Source organism: Lolium rigidum, chromosome 6 (assembly GCF_022539505.1).
Source record: "Lolium rigidum isolate FL_2022 chromosome 6, APGP_CSIRO_Lrig_0.1, whole genome shotgun sequence".
NCBI classification, from domain to species: Eukaryota; Viridiplantae; Streptophyta; class Magnoliopsida; order Poales; family Poaceae; genus Lolium; species Lolium rigidum.
The window spans coordinates 40,119,280-40,138,592 of NC_061513.1; the positions used below are offsets into that span (position 1 = coordinate 40,119,280).

A 19,313-nucleotide genomic window follows, 5' to 3' on the forward strand; every position below is an offset into this window, starting at 1 on the left:
CTCCTCTTCTCTCTCCTCCAACTCATCTAAAATATATTATTTAATGTCTTATAGTCAGCTGACTGGACTCTATTGTACTTGCTCTCATGGCTCATCAACTTGCCGGAAATCTGGAGTAGATAACAAGACATGGACGTGGCCAGGGTGGACCCCTCACCAGCGTCAAAACATGCGACATGTGCACATCTCCTTGCTTCTTAGGAAGAGCAGAGATAAAATATGGGGGAAAACCTAGCGACAGTGCTCATCTATTTGGTTCATAGGAGGTAGGAGCCAAGTGCCATTTTAAGCCTCTTTAAACCGAAAAAGTCTCTTTGACGCATGAGCAGTGCTTCCAGTATTTGAAAAACACTTTGTGAATTTAAAAATGTGCACATACATATAAACATTTCGAAGGTATGGTGTAAATTTCAAATGAAAATATGTTACATTTTGAGTTATACAAAAAAGACAAATTTCTGACAAAATCTGAATTTTCCATCCCTACAATTTATTTATTTATTTTTCCTTAGCTCAAATACAACACAATTTCTACCAAAAACTTGCACGAGTATTCAAAACATGTGTATGTATTCGCGGAATAAAATTTATGATTGTCTAAAACCCACAAGTATGATTTTTAAATATTACAAAAACCAGGATCACTCGCACCTGGGTGCACCAAATCCGCTCTCTAAACTCTTTGAACCACTTTTTTTTTCTAAAGGAGGGAAGCTTCCTAGCCCCACTCTTGAGCAGGTCTTCGACGAGTGTTATGGTCTGCACGCGAGTGTACCAACTTCTATATTGTACTCGGTGTTATTTGAAATACCAAAAAGTTCACAAAATTTGATAATTATTTTGATGATGCTACCATGCATACAAGGCGGCTCGACACTTGTTCACCTATCTCGCATCTCTCCCATGCCACAGACAATGTGTCGCCGCACAAAGAATGTGTAGATGCAGTAGGGGCGGCATGGCCCTCTCTATAGTGGTTTTCGGAGCTGCCTGACATGCCACTCGTGGTGTCCTTCACGGGAGGAGCGGCGGCGCTGCCATTTTGGTGGATCGTGGATCTAGGTCGGCAACGCGTGTTTCGTGACGGTTTGGGTATTGGTAGTTGGGCTCTTTGGGCAAATGTGGACGTGCTATTGCTGCAATGGAGGACTCTTCGCCCTTCCCTCGAATGCGCATTGAAGGTGGTGCTATAATGGCCGGATGCGAGAAGATGAGGTCCTCATTTTTTGTTGTTGTGGTGTTTTCTCTGGCAGTGCGTGTAGGCTTTGGGCTCTCTCAAGGTCGGGGTTTGGCTAGAAAGACAACGCTAACTGGTAGAGGGGTTGCTAGTGATGGCTTCGATGAAAAGTATGAACATTTTCTATGTGAAAACCCAAAATGTTGCCCACAACTAGATCACACATTGTCAACATTCGTACCACGTGCCCTTGTTGAATTGGCTTGAACATTCTGCTTCGATCTCAAGTTCGACTTTTGGTAGGACCCGCCAAAATCGACGCACCTCTAGTGATATCATTTTACATGCTTTGTCTTTAGGAACTTATTTATCGTTAGCCCATTTTCTGTCTAGACACCAGTATCGAGGGATGTTTTGGAAGCAATCCATTGTGGGCCAACCAAAAATAGTTACATGAAAACTCTTTTTTTTCTTGTTTTGCTTGCAATTGCCATCCATCGTCCGCTAAAAAGAATCATACGGATGCCAAGTCATCAGCTTTGGTAGAATAAAATCAAAGCGTTCTTTCCTTATCATTTTTGTTCGGGTTTTGCTAGGACACACTTATTGCACATGTCGTAGAAGATGATAGTTAAGTCTCTGGTTATTATTTTTTATTTTTTATAAGCTGATTTTTTAAAAAATCAAAAAATGCTATTTAAAAGTTCTAGAAATAATAAAAATAACCTTTTGCATGTACATGTTATTTTGATACTTACTCGTGTCAATTCTAAAGTGAAAATACGACCATATGTGAGACCTACACGAAAAAGAGAAAATTGAAATTTGTATTACTTTGAACAGTACAAATCCAATCATTAGTGTTATTTGCACATTTTGTTTATTTTAATGTAGGTCACATACAATTGTATTAGAAATTAGGAACTCGAATTTGCATTTGAGTTCTTATGAGGAGTGAGGTAGATTCACATTGTTGAAGTTGTAACTTTTAAATGATATTTTCTTTTCAGGTCTTGAATAAACAGGCGCGTCTACACCAATGTTTTGCTAGCTATTTTCGGTGGGGATTTTCCTTTTTCTTACAAAAAGAACACGTGTTAACTTCTCTTCGGTAACCAAGCAGTACGATCTTTCGTACGCGACTGAGTTTCAAGCATCGACATTGTTCTATTCTACGGAGTATCATTGTGGTACGCCATGGTGGCCACTTTCCCTAGTTCGTTATTAGCTCTTGTGTCTTCCCGCAGCATAAAGCTCTCCTGATGGAGATGGTTGCCAATATTCTGCGACCACCATTCACCTGCGGATCTGCTGCGCGAGCCTCACGATGAAGCCAATGATCTGCCCGTCGGATCAGGTCTGCCAGGAAAATCAACGGTGTCAGGGAAACAACACAGCGTGTTCCGCGTAATAGATCCGTGCAGCGGATCGGGACGCGCGGCGCCAGCACGCACCGAGAACATCGCTCTCTGTTGCTGCGTGCGGGGTGTGTGGAAAACCAGACTAGAAACTCGCTTCCCAAATGTAGCAGTCCGTTTTGCACTTTTGCGTGATGCACCCTAATCTTTTTCGATTTCTTCATCAGTTTTTGTAGCCATCGGTTGTATTCCAATGAATAGTACTGTTTAAAAAAAAATCAAGCTAAGTAAAGTTTGATCAATTTTTTAAAACTATTAACAACTATAAAAATATATAGTTTCACTTTTAACAATAGAAATATATAAGCCTTATTCATTTGCATTAGAGGTAGTACATAGTAAATTCAATTGTGTTTTAAGATACATGAGCAACAGGTACAAAATGGTAGTATCCATCTGAGTTGGGTGAGAGCTTTTTTTTCCCAGGTAGGTGCTAGGAGAGTTCCCTGATAACAACACCAACCCGTGGTCGCCGCCATCCGCCCCATCTTCTTCGTCCCCGATCGTAAATTGTTGGGTCCCTGCCTCCTCTGCTTGTTGCTCCGGCAGCGGGAGGGGTGGACACCTCAGACCTGCGCTTGGTGCTACAGTAGAGTCCCTAAAGTTAGAGGCCGGTCAACCAGTAGTGACGTTAGGGTGGTTATGGCGGCGTTGCGTGGAACAAGAATAAGGTATACCCGCCTCCTCATCCACCTCGTCGGTGGAAATCTTGCCGGTGGAGTTGAGGAGGGTGGGGATTTAGCTGGTCGTTGTGGCCATGGAGTGATGGATCTCGTTCAATTTATGGCTGTTACATGTTTGGTATCAAAAGATTCAACTCAATTGAAGAGTTTAATGGCAATGACTTCAGCTCTAGTGCCCTAGTCCTTAGGGGCACACCCACAAAGACTTCACAAGGACTTCACGACTATCACCAACAACGCCATGCCGGCTCCAGGTAGGGGAGGGGCGATAGCGGCTAGCCGGCAGCTCGTTCGGCGATAATAGTGATCGTTAGGTGGCTCGGGAATCCCGATGTAACTATTATTATGTTTGAGGTGTTTTTTTACTTCTTCTGAACTTCTATAATTTAGATCTAGATTCCTCTCGCAAAGAAAACACCTACCCACATATTTGCATATTTTTTCTAGATGTGCATGCATTAGATTTATTTTTAGTTTCTTTGAAAGAACAATTTATACATTAGATTTAAGTATTTTTTTCAAAAAATATGTTTGATACTCGGCCTCTACATAAAAAAAGAGATTGGACTCATGTAATACTCAAATTATATATTTTTTGGTTGGAAATGATTGGTGCCAACATATTTCATTTTGATAGACATGTTAATAAGATTTTACAATCCAAGAAGTGTCATGTGCCTGCATGGAATTTCTCTTTCTTTCTTCAGGGAAAGCTTTTACGAGCATTTGATCGATATAAAAAAATAGTTACATAGTTCACAAGAAAGCTCAAACTAAATTTCTGGCCCATCTATACAAATACAATTTTTTTTTTAGATCAACAAGAAGGACTTTCCCCGGTTCCATTAAAATCAAACCACCAGCCAAACAAATTTTCCAGCCAACCATACAACTACAAGTAGACTGGTTAAGAAGCAATACTTAGATAAACCTTGATATCATGACCTGAAAAATGGTGTAAAAATAATTGGGGTATTCAAAATTAGGTGCAAATTTAACCAATTATTAATTTGAAGACGGTCGACTGTTGAAAATTGATGAAAGATGAGGAGGCAAAGTGCGAGAAGACAAAAACAGAAAACTCCACCGGCATCGCGAGCGTACTCTCCCCCACTTCCTTCCACAACTTGCCCCCCCCCTGGCCTCTGTCCCTCGCCATCTCCGCGTCGTGACGCTGCCGCGGCCGTCCGTACAGCGCGCGCAGCGGCCCAGATCCCTCCCTCCGGCGAGCCCGCCGCTCGCCCAATGGACCGTCTCCGGGCGGGGAGCCCCGTCTACGGGCGCCAGCGCAGCGGCAGCAGCACGGGCTCCACCTCCCCGGGCGGCGTCTCCCCCTCCCACCACCGCTCCTCCTCAACCTCCTCTGCCGCCTCCATCCCGGGCGCAGGCGCCGGCGCCGGGGCCATCTCTAACGTCCGCCGCACGCAGAACGTCGCCGCGCGCGCCGCGGCCGCGAGGCTCGCGCAGGTCATGGCCTCCCAGAGCGCCGCCGCGGCCAACGGGGACGACGAGGACGAGGACGACTACGCCAACGACCACCCGCCCCCGCCCCCGATCAGGTTCGGCAGCGGAGCCCGCGCCCCGCACGGCAGCAACGGCGTCTCTCTGCTCGGCCGCGCCGCGAGATCTCCCTCCCCTGCGGTAAGTTTGCTCCCGGATCTCTCGCCGGCCTCGCTCGGGGCCGCGGCTCTGCTTCGGAATCGGCTGTTTCGAGCTCCAGCTATGAGCGGACTTAGTCCTAGTTGGTCAAATCGAGGTCAAATCGGTTTCAAAGCATGCTTCCTCAGTTGAATTTGCAAATGAAGCGAGTAGTTCCATCGGCTAATGCCGAGTCGTTTGTTAGTCCGTTTTCCTCGGGAGTGTTTGGGGAACCCATTAATCATTACGAATTTCGAATTGGCGTCTCGATCTGCTCAATCTGCTTACTCGGTAGCCTTCTGCTAATTTGATCTCCTCATGTTTTCATTAGTTAGGTCGGAACATTGTAGAGCAACCTCCTCCAGTCCGGTCAGCATCAACCGGGAGATTGGCCGTTGCGGCACGGCCAACTGCCACTGTGGTGCCGCCAATCAAAACCAACTCGACGCTGCGAACACCATCTCCTATCCCGCCCGTGGCTGTGGATTCTCCAGTGCAACGCAGTCAGACGAGAAGGTACATGCAGTGACATACTCAAACCTGTATAATGTGCATCGTGTGATGTATACTAGAAATAGGCTGCTGTGAGCTTCTACGTAACGATTGCATGATACTAGTGTTCAACCAATTAGCAATAGTGAGCGAATTGTACTCCTTGTGTCACTTGTCAGAATAATTTTTGACAATAGCTTACTGCATTAATCAGCTCTTGCAATGGGCTTACTTTGACTGGACTTGTCATTAGGTCTTTTTACATGTTTCAATGATGGCCAATATTTTCTTAAATTTTCTCAGCATGATGGTGTCCAACCATTAGGTGCCCATGCACCAACATGTAAAAACGAACGAGACATACTACTATTCTTCTAGGCTGTTACTTATGATGAATAAGATCCGCATAGTATGACAAGCTGAAATACCTGTCACAGCAGAGAGTACCTAATAAAATTGAGTCCAGTTGTGTGTGCTCACTAGGTACTGCAATGTTTAGTTGTTTGCTAATGTGACTGAAATGTAACATCTCATGTAACTTGTGATCTGATCTTAGATTCGGTCAACATAATAGCTGTGTGACTAGTATGCCTTGTGGCCAGTTAGAGACTACTGTGCTATGCTGAACTGTGCTGCATAATCTATTTGGTTGCAGAGAGTATTACTAATTATAGCAAATTGTTCCTTTTGACGCCCTAAAAGAGATGTTGCTGACTAGTTGATACATCTATATATTGCCGACTATTCTACCATGTGAAGCACACACTTTTATGATTTCTATATGTTACCAACTTACCATGTGCACTGCATTTCTTGTTGTGTTCATGCATTTAAAATTTTGAATTATCACATTAAACTCTTTTTCTAGCTTGAATTTCCTTGCATCCCTTCTCTTTACGATCTAAAAGGGCAACATGTATAGTTTTTTGACCTTTCCTGCTTCAGGTTTGATACAGCACCACTTAACAATAGAGAATCAGCGCCACGGAGAGAGTCATCTACGCTTCAAGATGAGGTTTTCTTTTTTCTGTAGAAACTACTCCATCCATTTCTAAGTAGATTATTTTGCACAGCAAACAAGGAACATGCAAACCATATTACCCTCATTTGAAACATTTATTAGGTTACTTATTTCTCTCGTGATGTGGGTTCCTAGTCTGTATTAGTAAATGACTTTGGAAATAACAATTTAGATAAGGAAGATGATGGATATCCCAGGGAAAAGCTGGAATGGCAAGAAAAGTTCGGGTTGATAACGTACAATTTCATGTCTCTAGGCACAATATTTGAAAGCTGGAATGGCGTGTACTCGAGAAGAGAGGAAATAGTTATTCCCTCAAATCCATATTAATTGTCGCTGGTTTAGTGCAAAGTTGTACTAAATCAGCGACAACTAATATGGATCGGAGGGAGTATTTGCATTTGTTCGTGGTTTGTGATTTAGCTGTTAGATTTTCTTACTAGAAAACTGAAAACTTGAAGAGTGCATATCAGCTATTTGAAGACTAACACAGTGATGTCCTACAGCTTGATATGCTACAAGAGGAGAATGAAAGTGTTCTAGAAAAGGTAATTGCTAGAGGAGAATGATAGTGTAATGCACTAATCTTTTCTAAGACGTGCTCATTTAAGTTTATTCTGAACCTTGAACAACAGTTACGGCGTGCTGAAGAAAAATGCGAGGAAGCGGAAGCTAGAGCCAAGGAGCTTGAGAAACAGGTGGCATTATGACCCACTAAAAATTCTTCTGATTTGCTTTGTAGTTTGATATGATTGTTCATTTGTAATACATGTTCTGAACCTGTCTCAACTATAGATTTCTGAAATATCGGAATAAATTCACCTTTTTGTGTTAATAGAATGCAGTTTTCCTTGCAAAATAAGCTGTATCTGCATTCAGTTTCTGGATGTAATAGTTTCCTAATATGCAGGTAGCCGCTCTCGGAGATGGGGTATCCTTAGAAGCTCGTCTCTTGAGCAGGTTTGTTCCATGTCTGAATATGCTTACTTGACAAATCAAGAACTCTTGTAGCATAACATTTTCATGAATGCTGGCAGGAAGGAGGCGGCACTTAAACAGAGGGAGGTCAGTTATTCTTTAGTTTTTTTCATGGGTTACTAGCAAACCATTTCTCCTACTGTTTGTTAGCCAAGATTTTGATGAGTAATTGTGAAATAATTGCGTTTATAATGTCATTTGTTATCCAAACAAGAGGATAAATCCTCTGCACCCTGCAGAACGTCAGTGCCATCCTTCTCAATTTGGTGTTGTGTTAAACTACTGTGGCTATGCTAGGTCCTTATTCCAAAGTTTTGCTAAATGATACGAAAACATATACATACAGATTTTGCAAGCTGTTATGTACTGTACTTAATAATTGAAGAGGCAGCTTCCTTCCAGTTAGCCAGCACTTTTGGTGTCGCTTCCATAATTCCTTTTCTATTTACATGTTCACAGGCTGCACTAAAGGCTGCAAGGGAATCAAATGACGGTAGAAATGGGGACATTAAGCATGAACTTGAGGTAATGATACTTCCTACGAATCAACATATGGTGGCCTTTATTGGTTTCTATATGGTGCTATATTTGACTCTTCACCCATTCATTAAATAGTCTGCGAAGGAGGAGGTTGCAGCGGCTGTGGACCAGCTAAAGGAGGCAGAGTCTGAAACAAAGGCGCTGCGATCGATGACTCAGAGAATGATCTTAACACAGGAAGAAATGGTTGGTCTGATTTACCTATGATTCTACTCATTTTAATTTCTTTTGACATGTTATTTGACCTATTTATAACTTTACGCCAGGAAGAAGTTGTCCTTAAAAGGTGCTGGCTTGCACGGTATTGGGGCTTAGCGGTTCAATATGGTAAGTTGCTTAAGAAGCCATATCATTTGGTGGGAAAAAGTTGAGCATGATTTACATTATCCAGTATGAGCTAATCCTATAATTGTTCTCGAGGCATTTAGTGGATACAAAGCTTCTGTAGCATTCACGCAGCAAATTTATTCTATGGACAAATGTTATATGTTGGCTCGTGAAATGAAGTTGGCTAGCTTGCTTCTGTGATTTATCTTCTTTGTGTAATGGTCAATAGGATATCCCAGCTCTCACCGAACCACATATTGTATTTGCTAAGATGTGCATCGGCTTTGTGGAAACTGTGCTATGATGTGCTTATGTTTTGAACTGTCATGAAAAAGTAATTGTGACTACTACTATGCTTGCTAAAATCAGATTAAAGTGAGATAACTTTTTATAATCCAATGGTTGTCCTCTTACAACACCCACATATCCACCAAACAAGATTACTATGGTCCATCAGAATTCCTAATGGAGCCATAGATTATATACAAAGGAGAGTTGCATTTTTATGAAACACTAGATAAGACCTATTGAATAAATATATTTTGAAATAAAGTACTCCCTCCGATCCATATTAGTTGATGCTAAAATGGATGTATCTACAGCTAAAATGTGTCTAGATGCATCTATATTAACATCAAGTAATATGAATCGGAGGGAGCAAGTGAAAGTATAATTTAAGTAAACACTTAAAAGAAAGGGCACATAAGAGGATTATAGAGACCATTTTGTACATGGATGTGATAATCCTTTAGGCTGCTGTGCTTCTGAGGATATTTAACAAGCCTTTATACTGTGTGGTTGATGTGTTAGGCTTGCCTGGTCTCCTACTCCTAGCCTCCTAGGAACTCTTTTGCGCCTTGCACGATGGCTGACAATAGAAGTACTGATTCTTTAACACAGAATAAGAGCTAACTGATCGAACTGCTACCAGGCCAGCCCAACTATGTATAGGACTGGATCTGTACTTAGGTTAGGGGACCAAAAGGAAAAGGACCATGAAGTCTATTCACATGTGATGCTAATTTCTGATGTGATTTTATTTCTATCCTGATCCTTGGTTGTCTGATGGCTTGGTTTGCTAACAAACTTGAAGGAGTTTATCCCGAGATTGCGGTATCAAAGCATGAACATTGGTCATCTTTAGCCCCTCTTCCTCTTGAGGTGGTTCTCTCTGCTGGTCAAAAGGCTAAGGATGAGCCTAAGCAAGGCAAGTCTGCATCTATATACTGTAGAAGTTGTAGATCATAGTTTATTCCATGCACACTCCAATGAACTATTCTTGGAATTTATTCAAGCAGGTGAAGATGATGCTCAGAGGAGAAACCGGCTTGTGCGAGATATGAGTGATATTATGGGAGAAGGCAACATAGAGAGCATGCTTTCAGTTGAAATGGGACTGAGAGAGCTTTCATCTTTAAAGGTATCCTGTCCTTTTCCAGCAGCAAATCATGTTAACATATTTTTCTAGATTTCAACGGCAAAGCTACATTTGTAGCACTTATTCAAACTTCAATATAGGAACAAGCTGTTCCGCCAAATATCGTGGGTATTAGCTTCTAATATTCTTCAAAGTTTGACTGAGCCTCTGTTGATTCCACCCACTGGAATGCTAAGTGAAAACATAATTTAATGTGCTGGCAGAGTTTTACATCTCCCAAAAGTAAAGAGTAATTGATTTGATTTCTGATGTAATAGAGGGACTCAAAACTAATCTGTTTCTTCTATGGAGACTATTTCAACTGCTGTACAAATGACACACTTTTGATCTTTTATCACTGTACAGTTTCTCTCCTGTCTGTAACTGCTAACTGGCTTCACAATCACTAGGGTCCTCAATATAGTTATTGCCATGTAGGTAGAAGATGCTGTTGTAGTTGCACTGGGTCAACACCGAAGACCTAGCATAGTTCGGCAATTCACATCAGGTTTGTTCTTTTGCATTGTTTCTATCATACTCATTTACGTTCTATCAGTATGATAGTTGCTTCTTTATTGCTCCCTCTGTCCAATATTATAAGATTATTACAAGCATTATAGGAGTATATTGGTTGTAATAACATCTTATATTATGGGATGGAGGGAGTACTTTTCATGAAATCAGTGGTGGTGCTACAGCTTTGTGACGGCTTCACTTTAATAAGCAAATACTTCTGCGTATGCAATTTATTTCTTTATTTTATCTTCTTTTAAGTTTACAATGTAACGGTAGGGCACAGGACCTTTGATGCATACTATTGTATTTTGACTATTTTCAAGGCTCATTAGTTAACTTTTTTGTCCGGTGGAATTGGTAAAGGGAAACCCCTTATCTACAATCAAGAGGGTCTCACGATGAAATTTTGGGTTTGCATTTCTTCTAATTTGCATATGGGGGGCCTATAACGTGGTTATCTATTTGGAACATTACAAACTCCTCATATAAGCATTTTATCTTCTGTCCAGTAACTGTTTCACTAGCATCCAGCCATAAAATAGTAAGTGTTGATTGTATCATATCAGGTGCATGCACTATATTTCAAATTACAGGAATTTTCTTCGTCAACTCCATTAAGATGCATTTCTGTGCCCTTGTTCGCGTTCTTACTAAGCAAGTTATAAATTCTTTTCAGATTATAAATCACCTGGCGAACCTAAATTCTTGGAGGCATTCGGTAACGCATGCCTTTTTCTAATTGTTTTTTTTGTGGATTTCTGCTTTTACTGTTTCGAGATTGTATTATAGGCACCTTTTTGAACCGGGTCTGTAACTTCATTTAAGCTGAAACTATTTGACATATTGCAGACCTTAGCCCGGAAGAGGCAGAGGATGTTAGCTTCAAGCACGTAAGCGTTTTAGCAATATGTGAACTGCTAATATTTTAGTAATTGTTACCTGACATTTATGAACTCCATACCACACCAAATGCAGGCGTGGCTTATATACTTCTGGAGACGAGCGAAAACTCATGGTATTGAGGAAGATATTGCTGATGAGAGACTTCAGTTTTGGATTGGTCGCAATGCACATGCTCCAAATTCTCATGATGCTATTGATGGTAAGATGCCTGTTCCATATTATGGAGTATCTATTATTGAAAAACTAACCATTCGCAGATGCCCCTGTTATATTACTAGTTTATCTTAAAAACTAACTAATTCTCTGGGCTAGTATGCCATGTTTTCGATTTTCTGCTTTACTGAACACTCTGGTTTGTCACTGCAGTGGAGCGAGGTTTGACGGAGCTGCGAAAATTGGGTGTAGAGCAGCAATTGTGGGAGGGCACGCGTGCAGACATAGATGAAGCTGCTTTGGCAGCCGAGAACGAATAGGGGATGCATCATGAATTCATGGTTGTTTACGCTCCATGTATCATCCCAGTTTTGGAGAAATTGGAACTCTGGTTCCCAGCAGGTCTCAGGCCCTTGCTACCATCGAATCAATCTCCGAGGCGATGCTTCTGTCCATCAGTGTTGAGCAATGGACTTGTCCAATGCTCTGACGAGTGTGTCGCGAGCCAGTATCATCTCTTCATTAATATAGTCTTTGTGAAATGTGTTATAGTGTTTCTTGCGGCAAGATGATGATGACCTCACTTCACCTGGTAACTGTGAATTTTGTGATTACTCCCCCAACGTCCCCTCTTTGTTTCCTAGTTTGTACAAGGATCCTCCTCTGAACAAATGAACAAACCACATGCTCTTAAGGTCCCACTTGTGCATCATCATCTAGCGAAAGATGTACCACCTGACGCAGGTCGCTTTGTTGTAATTTGTGTATTAAACACTTGGTTTATCGCGGGAAAAAGCTGACCTTGTTTCTTGCATCGTCTTCTGACCGGTGCACGGATCGACGATGCAGGGTCTTCAGATCGGAATGCGACTCTTGGAGTCTGCTACAGAGACAGTTGGACAGGTGCGTCAAAAGATCTCGCCGAGTCACTGTCCGTCCTTTTTGGCTCGTCACATGTGCTGCGATCTCCAGACCCCTACAGTCCTACGCTACACAGACAGGCCCCAACTCAAACTTGTCCTACACGGGCTGCACATTGCAAGCCTGAGAGAAGTAATTACAGTACGTTTGTTGTTTCTCCATTATGATGATGGTTACAAAAAAGCCATTACTGTTACACATCTTAATTTCGTATTTTACCATGTACAAGTTGTCAAAGTTTTAAGGGCATTTTCAACGGGGCGACCCATCTCGCGCCTACGCGTCCGGATGGGTCGAGCCGGACAAAAATGCGGCCCAACGCGGGGACGCACCGCAAAAGCGGACGGCCGCGGCGTCCGGAACGACGCAAACCCGGCCCAAATCTGGGCTAGGTTTGCGTGGCCGCGGATGGCACGTGCCGTCCCCTCGCGTCCGCGCGCTGGTCGCCTCGTCTCCCTTGGGCCCACCTGTCGGTGACCGGGGAGACTATTAAATGGGGACTGGAGGGGATCCGGCCTCCACTCCGGTCCCCGCTCCACTCCCGCGAGCGAAACCGCCGCCATGGCTCCGGCGGCGGTTCGCTTCGGAGCCAACGACGACGAGGCGAGCGGCGGCCGCCGTCGTCCGCCGGCGCTGCGGCCGTCCGGACGCAACCGAGGCGGCCTCCACATCGGAGAGGCCGCCCGCGGCGGCGCGGCATTGCCGCAACCGCCGCCGCTGCTTCTGGAGCCCAAGCCCGAGTCCTCGGAGGAGGACCCGGACCTCCGCGTCGCGCTCCTCATCTCGGCGGCGGAGGGGACGCGAAATGGCCGCACCTCCATGCGGCCATTCGCACCTCCGAGATGGAGGAAGCGGCCGGCGAGGAGGTCGAGGAGGCGGAGGGATGGGAGCTCTACGCCCGAGCCCGCCGGGCGCGACGGGAGGAGGAGGAGGCGGCGCGGCGGGAGGAGGCCGGGCGCCGCGCCGACGAGGAGCGCCGCGAGGAGCGGCGGCGGCAGAGGCCGGGCGCCGCGCCGAGGAGCGACGGCGCCCGGGAGGCTAGGCGCCGCGCCGGCGGAGAGGCGGCGGCGCCTCGGGGAGGAGGCGCGCGCTCCGTGCGCCGCCGCATCCTCGGGTCGCTCCGGACCCCCGCTCGGCTCGGGAGGAGGCCACCGTGGTCTCGGTGGCCGGAGTCCCCGACGCGGTCGAGCCACAGCGGTGCCTCGCCGCCGGGGACGTCGTCCACGACGACGACGACGCCCACAGGGGCTAGGCGGCGCACCGGCGGCCACCGCGCCGCCGACCAAACCCTAATAGAGGGTTTTTTCTTTTAAATTGTAAAAAGCCCATATAGGGGCTTCTTTTGTTAGTTATTTGCCCAAAATGGGGCTATGTATAAATTTGCCCAAAATAGGGCATATGTTTTAATCAAATTTCGTTTAAATTTGCCTTTTTTCTTTTGTTTTCGTGTTTCTCCGATTATGCGCTGCGTCCGCGCGTTGGACGCAGCGCGCGATCCAAACGGACACGCGGACGCGGGCCGCTGTCCGCGTGTTCGCTCGGCCACCCCAACGGCCCAAAATGGACGACCCAGCGCGTCCGTTTGGGTCGCGCGGTTGGAGATGCCCTAAGTCTCTGGAAGCTGGAAGCCTGAAGCTAGCACATTCACGGCGACTGTCGCTGGCCGGCGGCGGCCAGCTGCTACACAGGACTGCGTCGGTACGTACATCGATCTTTTCCTGAAACGGAATTTCATCGTCGGCGGTCGGCCGGTTTCCTGGCACCGAGGGCACCCGCAGCTGGCCGGCGGTGACTGGTCGGGCCTGCCGCTCCGTCGTACTTAGATTAGGCACCATACGCGTCTGGAATTGATCTCTTGACCGACCGATCGATGGATCGATCTCCTTTTTTCGGGTGAAGGGTCAAGAATGGTTTAGAGCCGTCACGGGGAGCCTGCTGCTGGGCGCGCCTACGTACGCCTTTTGCCGCCGCTCGCTCTCCGTTTCTTATTTATTCCCCACTCCCTTTCATACCTTGCGCCCCTGGTCATTCACTCGTCCATCAATCCATGGTCATGGATCGATGCACGGTTGCTTGCAATTGCATCATTGCGCCTGCTCGCTAGCTCATTCCCTCGGCTACACGTTAAAGGCGATCGATCGATCGGGCCTCCTTGTCGTACCGTCGCCGTCCCATACGGTTGGCACTTGCTGCCTACTAGCCAGTGTACGTAGTGGCACTACTAGTACGTACTGCTTTCTGTACAGTTAGGTAGCCTGTAGGCAGCCATACGTATACGTGCAAGATCGAACGTCAAGTGTGAGTTCTTGCATCATACGCATGGCCAGTTCGTGTGTGGCACAAGAGATGTGCTTTGTACTTGAGTTCGAATTGCACATGATCCATGGTTTTGCTGTTGCATCATTCCTCCCACAAAAACCGATACATATGTTATCAACATGCATGGAGATACCTACATTGCGCTGATGTTAAATTACTACTCCCTCGAGCCGTAAGTACTTGTCGCAGCCTCGCAGGTAGGGCTGCAAGAAAAGCTCGTGAGCTGATCGAGAATGACTCGCTTTTTTAGCTCGACTAAAGATCGAATCGAAAATAAATGAGCTGAGTATGAGCGTCTTCTCTAGCTCGACTTGAAAGCCTGATTTTAACTCTGTAGCTCGGAATAGCATAATATGTATAACTATTTGGTTACGTATCAATAGGAAATATGATAATTTGTTACAACACATGTGACCGAAAGTGAATTAAAAGAGAAAATTTAGGCATTAATCATACCTGGTTTGATGAACTACTTCGCGGCCGGTGGCCGCTCCAAGAACACCTACTATCTTTGCACAACACTAGAACTTTCATGAACCTTTTCCTCTAATTTGTTATCCCAGCTAGAATTGCGCGAGTCTTTTTTGCTATGCTACAATGAGGTAATAGTCTTCTGAAGAAATTTATATTGCCATGGTTGTTATTGAAAACTATCATATTGTGTTTGCTATGATGATGTATTTTAAACTATATGAAAGAATTGCCTCAGAATATAAGAATTTCATTGTCTTGCTTAGCTAGCTTGAAACTCGTTCGAGATCATTACAAGCTGTGGATGATCCAATTGTACAAGTCGACATTTAACTTGACTCAGTCTGAGCTCGCTCAAATTTTTCTATGAGTTGAGCTGAGCCAAGTATAGCTCGCTCGAACTCGACTCATTTGCAGCCCTAGTCGCAGTTTTAAGCTGCGACAAGTATTTAGAGCGAGAGGGAGTACATACCTGAAAGATATACAATCGGACAGTCCTACTACCTGTACATACGAAGCTAGCTAGCGCTTGCAAGTTGCAGCTACAAGGTGGCCTCTCAAATCAATCAACAGTTTGTCAATCTCACCAAATCTTGCTGGCTAGAAACTTGCAGCTGGACCTGTCAGCAGCAGTACATACATTATCTTGAGACGTGTACCGAGTAAAACGATGACATTTATGTTCTTCCAAAGGGCGGAATTGTAGTGACCAGCTTACACTGTCCATCTATCTTTAGCCCAACTTAAACCAACATTGATTTTATTAGCATAATAACGGTTTCCATTGTTTAGCAATTTTCTGTAGTGACAACTTTTTTAAATCCATGTCTATTTTGTTGTATATGTTTTTTCCTTGTTTAGAAAAATTACAGTTCTACAAATTAAGTCTAATATTAGTAACCATATAGAGTTACTGACAGCCTATTCATACCCATCAAGAGGTAATAAGATTATTTGCCAGTGGGCTAAACAAAATTAACGGTTGACATCAATTTTGTGCATCTTAAAAATATTCTTATAGATACGAATCTAACCAACAAATGATTTTTCATATAACAAAATAGGTTGGCTTGGTTTACATACATTAGAAATAATTTGGCGTGGTTTACATACATTAGAAGTAACATAGCATATTTTTTTTCTTTTCGCGAAAACGCAAAAGACTTGCGTTTCGATGCATTGATAGAAAAGAAGGTTATATGTACAAGCCCGAATCCGGACGAACACCACGCCGTACAACTCGACCCAAGAAAAGGAAAACCTAGTCTAGGGGAGCAGAAGGCGCACACCCCAGGCTCCCGCGTCCGCCCATTGCCGCGCTTCCGCCACGATGTCGTTGAATAGGGTCGTCACCGATGGCCGCGCGTTGTCGAAGACCACCGCGTTTCGATGCTTCCATATCCACCATGCCGTAAGCATGATAACCGACGAAGTGCCTTTGCGTAGGCTGGCGAGGGCGGTCCGCACCGCCGAGGACCACCACTCCGCGAAGTCGCCCTCAGCCATGGGAGGGCTTGAAGTGGATCGGATCCACGACATCACCTCAAACCAAACCATCCCGGAGAACGAGTAGCCCGTGAGAAGATGGCGCATGGTCTCCGTGGACCGATCGCGAGCGGGCAGTTGGGGGTATGCGGCAACCCCCGTCTGGCCAGCCTCTCCCCCGTCCAACACCTGTCAAGATAGGCCAGCCACAAGAAGAATTTCACCCTTGGCGGCGCCCAGGATTTCCAGTTCAACTTCCAGAAGCCTGCAATTATCGCCCCTTGGAAGAAGGCGTCATAGCAAGAACTGGAGGAGTACTGGCCATCCGTCGTCCAACGCCAAACCATCCTGTCCGGATCCGCCGAGAGTTGGGTATCCCTGAGCCGGCTCCACAGCTGCACGTACTGCCATAGTGCCAGAGCGCTCGGTGCCCCTACTATGTCAGCGATCCAAGTGTGGTCCATCAGGGCTTGGCGGACCGTACGCGCCTTTCTCCGGCGCTTTGGTACCAATGCATATACCTCAGGCGCCACCTCCTTCATAGCTTTGCCGTCCAGCCATCTGTCTTCCCAGAAGAGGGCGGATTCCCCGTTCCCGATCACCATGGTGGTGGAGACCGCGAAGGCATCCAACTCCGTCTTCGAGAAGTTCATGTCCAGCCCGCGCCAAGGTCGCAGGGGGTCGGTATGCATCCTCCATATCCACCTCACCCTTAGGCTGGTAGCAGTGCGAGCCAGGTCCGGAATCCCGAGGCCCCCAAGCCTCAGAGGTCGACAGACCCGTGCCCAATTGACGTGGCAATGCCCGCCATTGGCATCAGCTCTGCCGGCCCAGAGGAAGCCCCTCGGGATTTTCTTGACCTGCTTCAGAGCGGTTTTGTTGACCCCCAACACCATCAGCTGGTGCAGCGGGATCGCTGCGAGCACCGAGCGAATAAGCGTCAGACACCCCGCCCTTGGCATCATAGCCGCCCTCCAAGTGGGAAGTTTGTCGGCAATCCGGTCTACCAGAGGCTGGAAAGAGGCAGTCGTCAACCTCCTGATAGACAGTGGTATGCCGAGGCACTTCACCGGGAACGGCGCTAGTTGACAACCCATGCGCTCAGCAGCGCCAGCGGCCTCCTCATCCGAGCACCCGATCGGGGATACCGAACATTTGGCGAAGTTGGTATGCAACCCTGAGGCCACCCCAAAGAGCTCCAGGATACCACGAACATCTCGCAACTCCGTCTCATCTGGGTGACAGAAGATCACCACGTCGTCCGCATAGAAGGAGACCGAAGTCATCAAGTCTCGTCTTGCAAGACGCCTTAGGACACCCAGCTCGATGGCCTTCGCCAAGAGCTTGTTGAGCGAGTTCATCACCAGAACAAACAGCGATGGCGACATGGGATCTCCCTGTCTCAGACCCCTCCGATGCCAGATGGGGGGGGGGGGGGCCTGGCTCGCCATTGAGCAACACCCTAGTACTTGCTGTGGATAGCAGGATGGACACCAACTCGCAAAACCTAGGGCCGAACCCGAGTTTGCGCAGGATCTCCATAAGGAAGCCCCACGAAACAGAGTCGAAGGCGCGAGCAATATCCAGCTTGAGCATCACTCTCGGCTGCTTTTCCCGATGGAGGAATCTAGCAGTCTGCTGGACCAACATAAAGTTGTCATGGATGCAACGTCTACGAATGAACGCGCACCGGTTGCGATCCACAAGAGATTCCATCCGGGGGCCGGACGGGTAGCCAACGTCTTCGCCACCAGCTTGGCGAAGATGTGGATAAGGCTGATCGACCGGTAGTCACCCAAAGCAGCCGCATCAGGGCGCTTAGGCAGCAGGGTTAGTAGGGCCTGGTTAAGACCCTGGAACCCGCGCCCACACATCGTGTACATCTTGTCAAAGGCAGCCATGAAATCACCCTTGACCACGCTCCAGCATTTCTGCAGGAATTCAGCCGTGAAGCCGTCCGGTCCTGGCACCTTGCCTGCCGGCAGTCGCCGAACCACCTCCCAAACCTCGTCCTCGGTGAATGCTACCTCGAGCTCGGATAGATCCTACGGGTGGGTGTCCAGGAAATCCAAGTCCAGCGAGTGCAGCCTGTCGACCGAGGTGCCCAGCAGGCCCTCAAAGTGCGAGAAAGCCGCTTCAGCCATGGCCGCATGGTCAGAAATGACCGCGCCTTCAACTTGCAGGCTATGGATCACATTTTTCTGGCGCCTGTACGCCGCATGCTGGTGGAAGAAGGCCGTGTTGGCGTCCCCCTCCTTGAGCCAGGCAATCTTGGCCCGTTGCCGAGCCATAGTGCGCTCGAGGGAGGCCAGACCCAGGTAAGCGTGTTTGAGGTGTGGGCCCTGAGTCGACGTTCATCCGGAGACAAGCGTCGTGATTCCATGGCAACATCCAGCCTCAACACCACCTCCCGCGTTATCATCAGCTGCAGTTTGACACACCCTACCTTCTTGTCGCTCCAGTTAGACATAGCATGATTATTATCCAATCAACTTGCAGGTTCGCGCATAGCAATGAATTTCTTTACAGAGTCGCAATCCTATTTTTTCCCTTCATCGTAAACAAGTTGTTGATTTTCATTGTTATGCTTCAACAATGAGCTGCTTTAGCTCGTGAACTTGTCGCTCGTCGGCTTGCGATTTAAATCTCCGGCCAATCATATAACACAGAACTTGCTTTAGCTCATTGTTGTTTAGATAACGGAAGATAAGTTCGCGGTCTCTGCATCATAGATGCACACAACCAACTTGGCGACTCGTAATTTCTCTTCTGATCATAGCGTACGTACATACTGTCCACGTCAAATTAGGCCGGCGAATCAGAAGAAAAACTCAATTCTCTTCCTCATACTTTA

At 46.4% G+C, this 19,313-nt stretch overlaps 1 protein-coding gene across 1 annotated transcript; it reads left to right on the forward strand.

The window, feature by feature from the left end:
* Positions 1–4,493: 4,493 nt before the first annotated feature.
* LOC124660744 (coiled-coil domain-containing protein SCD2-like) lies at positions 4,494–12,083 on the forward strand. The gene is made up of 17 exons (XM_047198560.1): positions 4,494–4,919; positions 5,248–5,432; positions 6,354–6,423; positions 6,936–6,977; positions 7,065–7,127; positions 7,340–7,389; positions 7,467–7,494; positions 7,867–7,932; positions 8,023–8,133; positions 8,214–8,274; positions 9,368–9,481; positions 9,573–9,694; positions 10,130–10,199; positions 10,884–10,925; positions 11,057–11,097; positions 11,183–11,309; positions 11,477–12,083. Exons 1-17 carry the CDS (start codon positions 4,524–4,526, stop codon positions 11,581–11,583), a joined length of 1,695 nt encoding a protein of 564 aa, XP_047054516.1. The 5' UTR covers positions 4,494–4,523; the 3' UTR covers positions 11,584–12,083.
* The last annotated feature ends 7,230 nt before the right edge of the window (positions 12,084–19,313 follow it).

Bases quoted from the DNA above. Each gene is read 5' to 3' on its own strand.
- LOC124660744 (XM_047198560.1), top strand. From the start codon at position 4,524: ATGGACCGTCTCCGGGCGGGGAGCCCCGTCTACGGGCGCCAGCGCAGC. The intron at 7,933-8,022 runs GTAATGATACTT...TTCATTAAATAG, and splicing joins ACATTAAGCATGAACTTGAG to TCTGCGAAGGAGGAGGTTGC. The intron at 10,200-10,883 runs GTTTGTTCTTTT...AATTCTTTTCAG, and splicing joins AGTTCGGCAATTCACATCAG to ATTATAAATCACCTGGCGAA.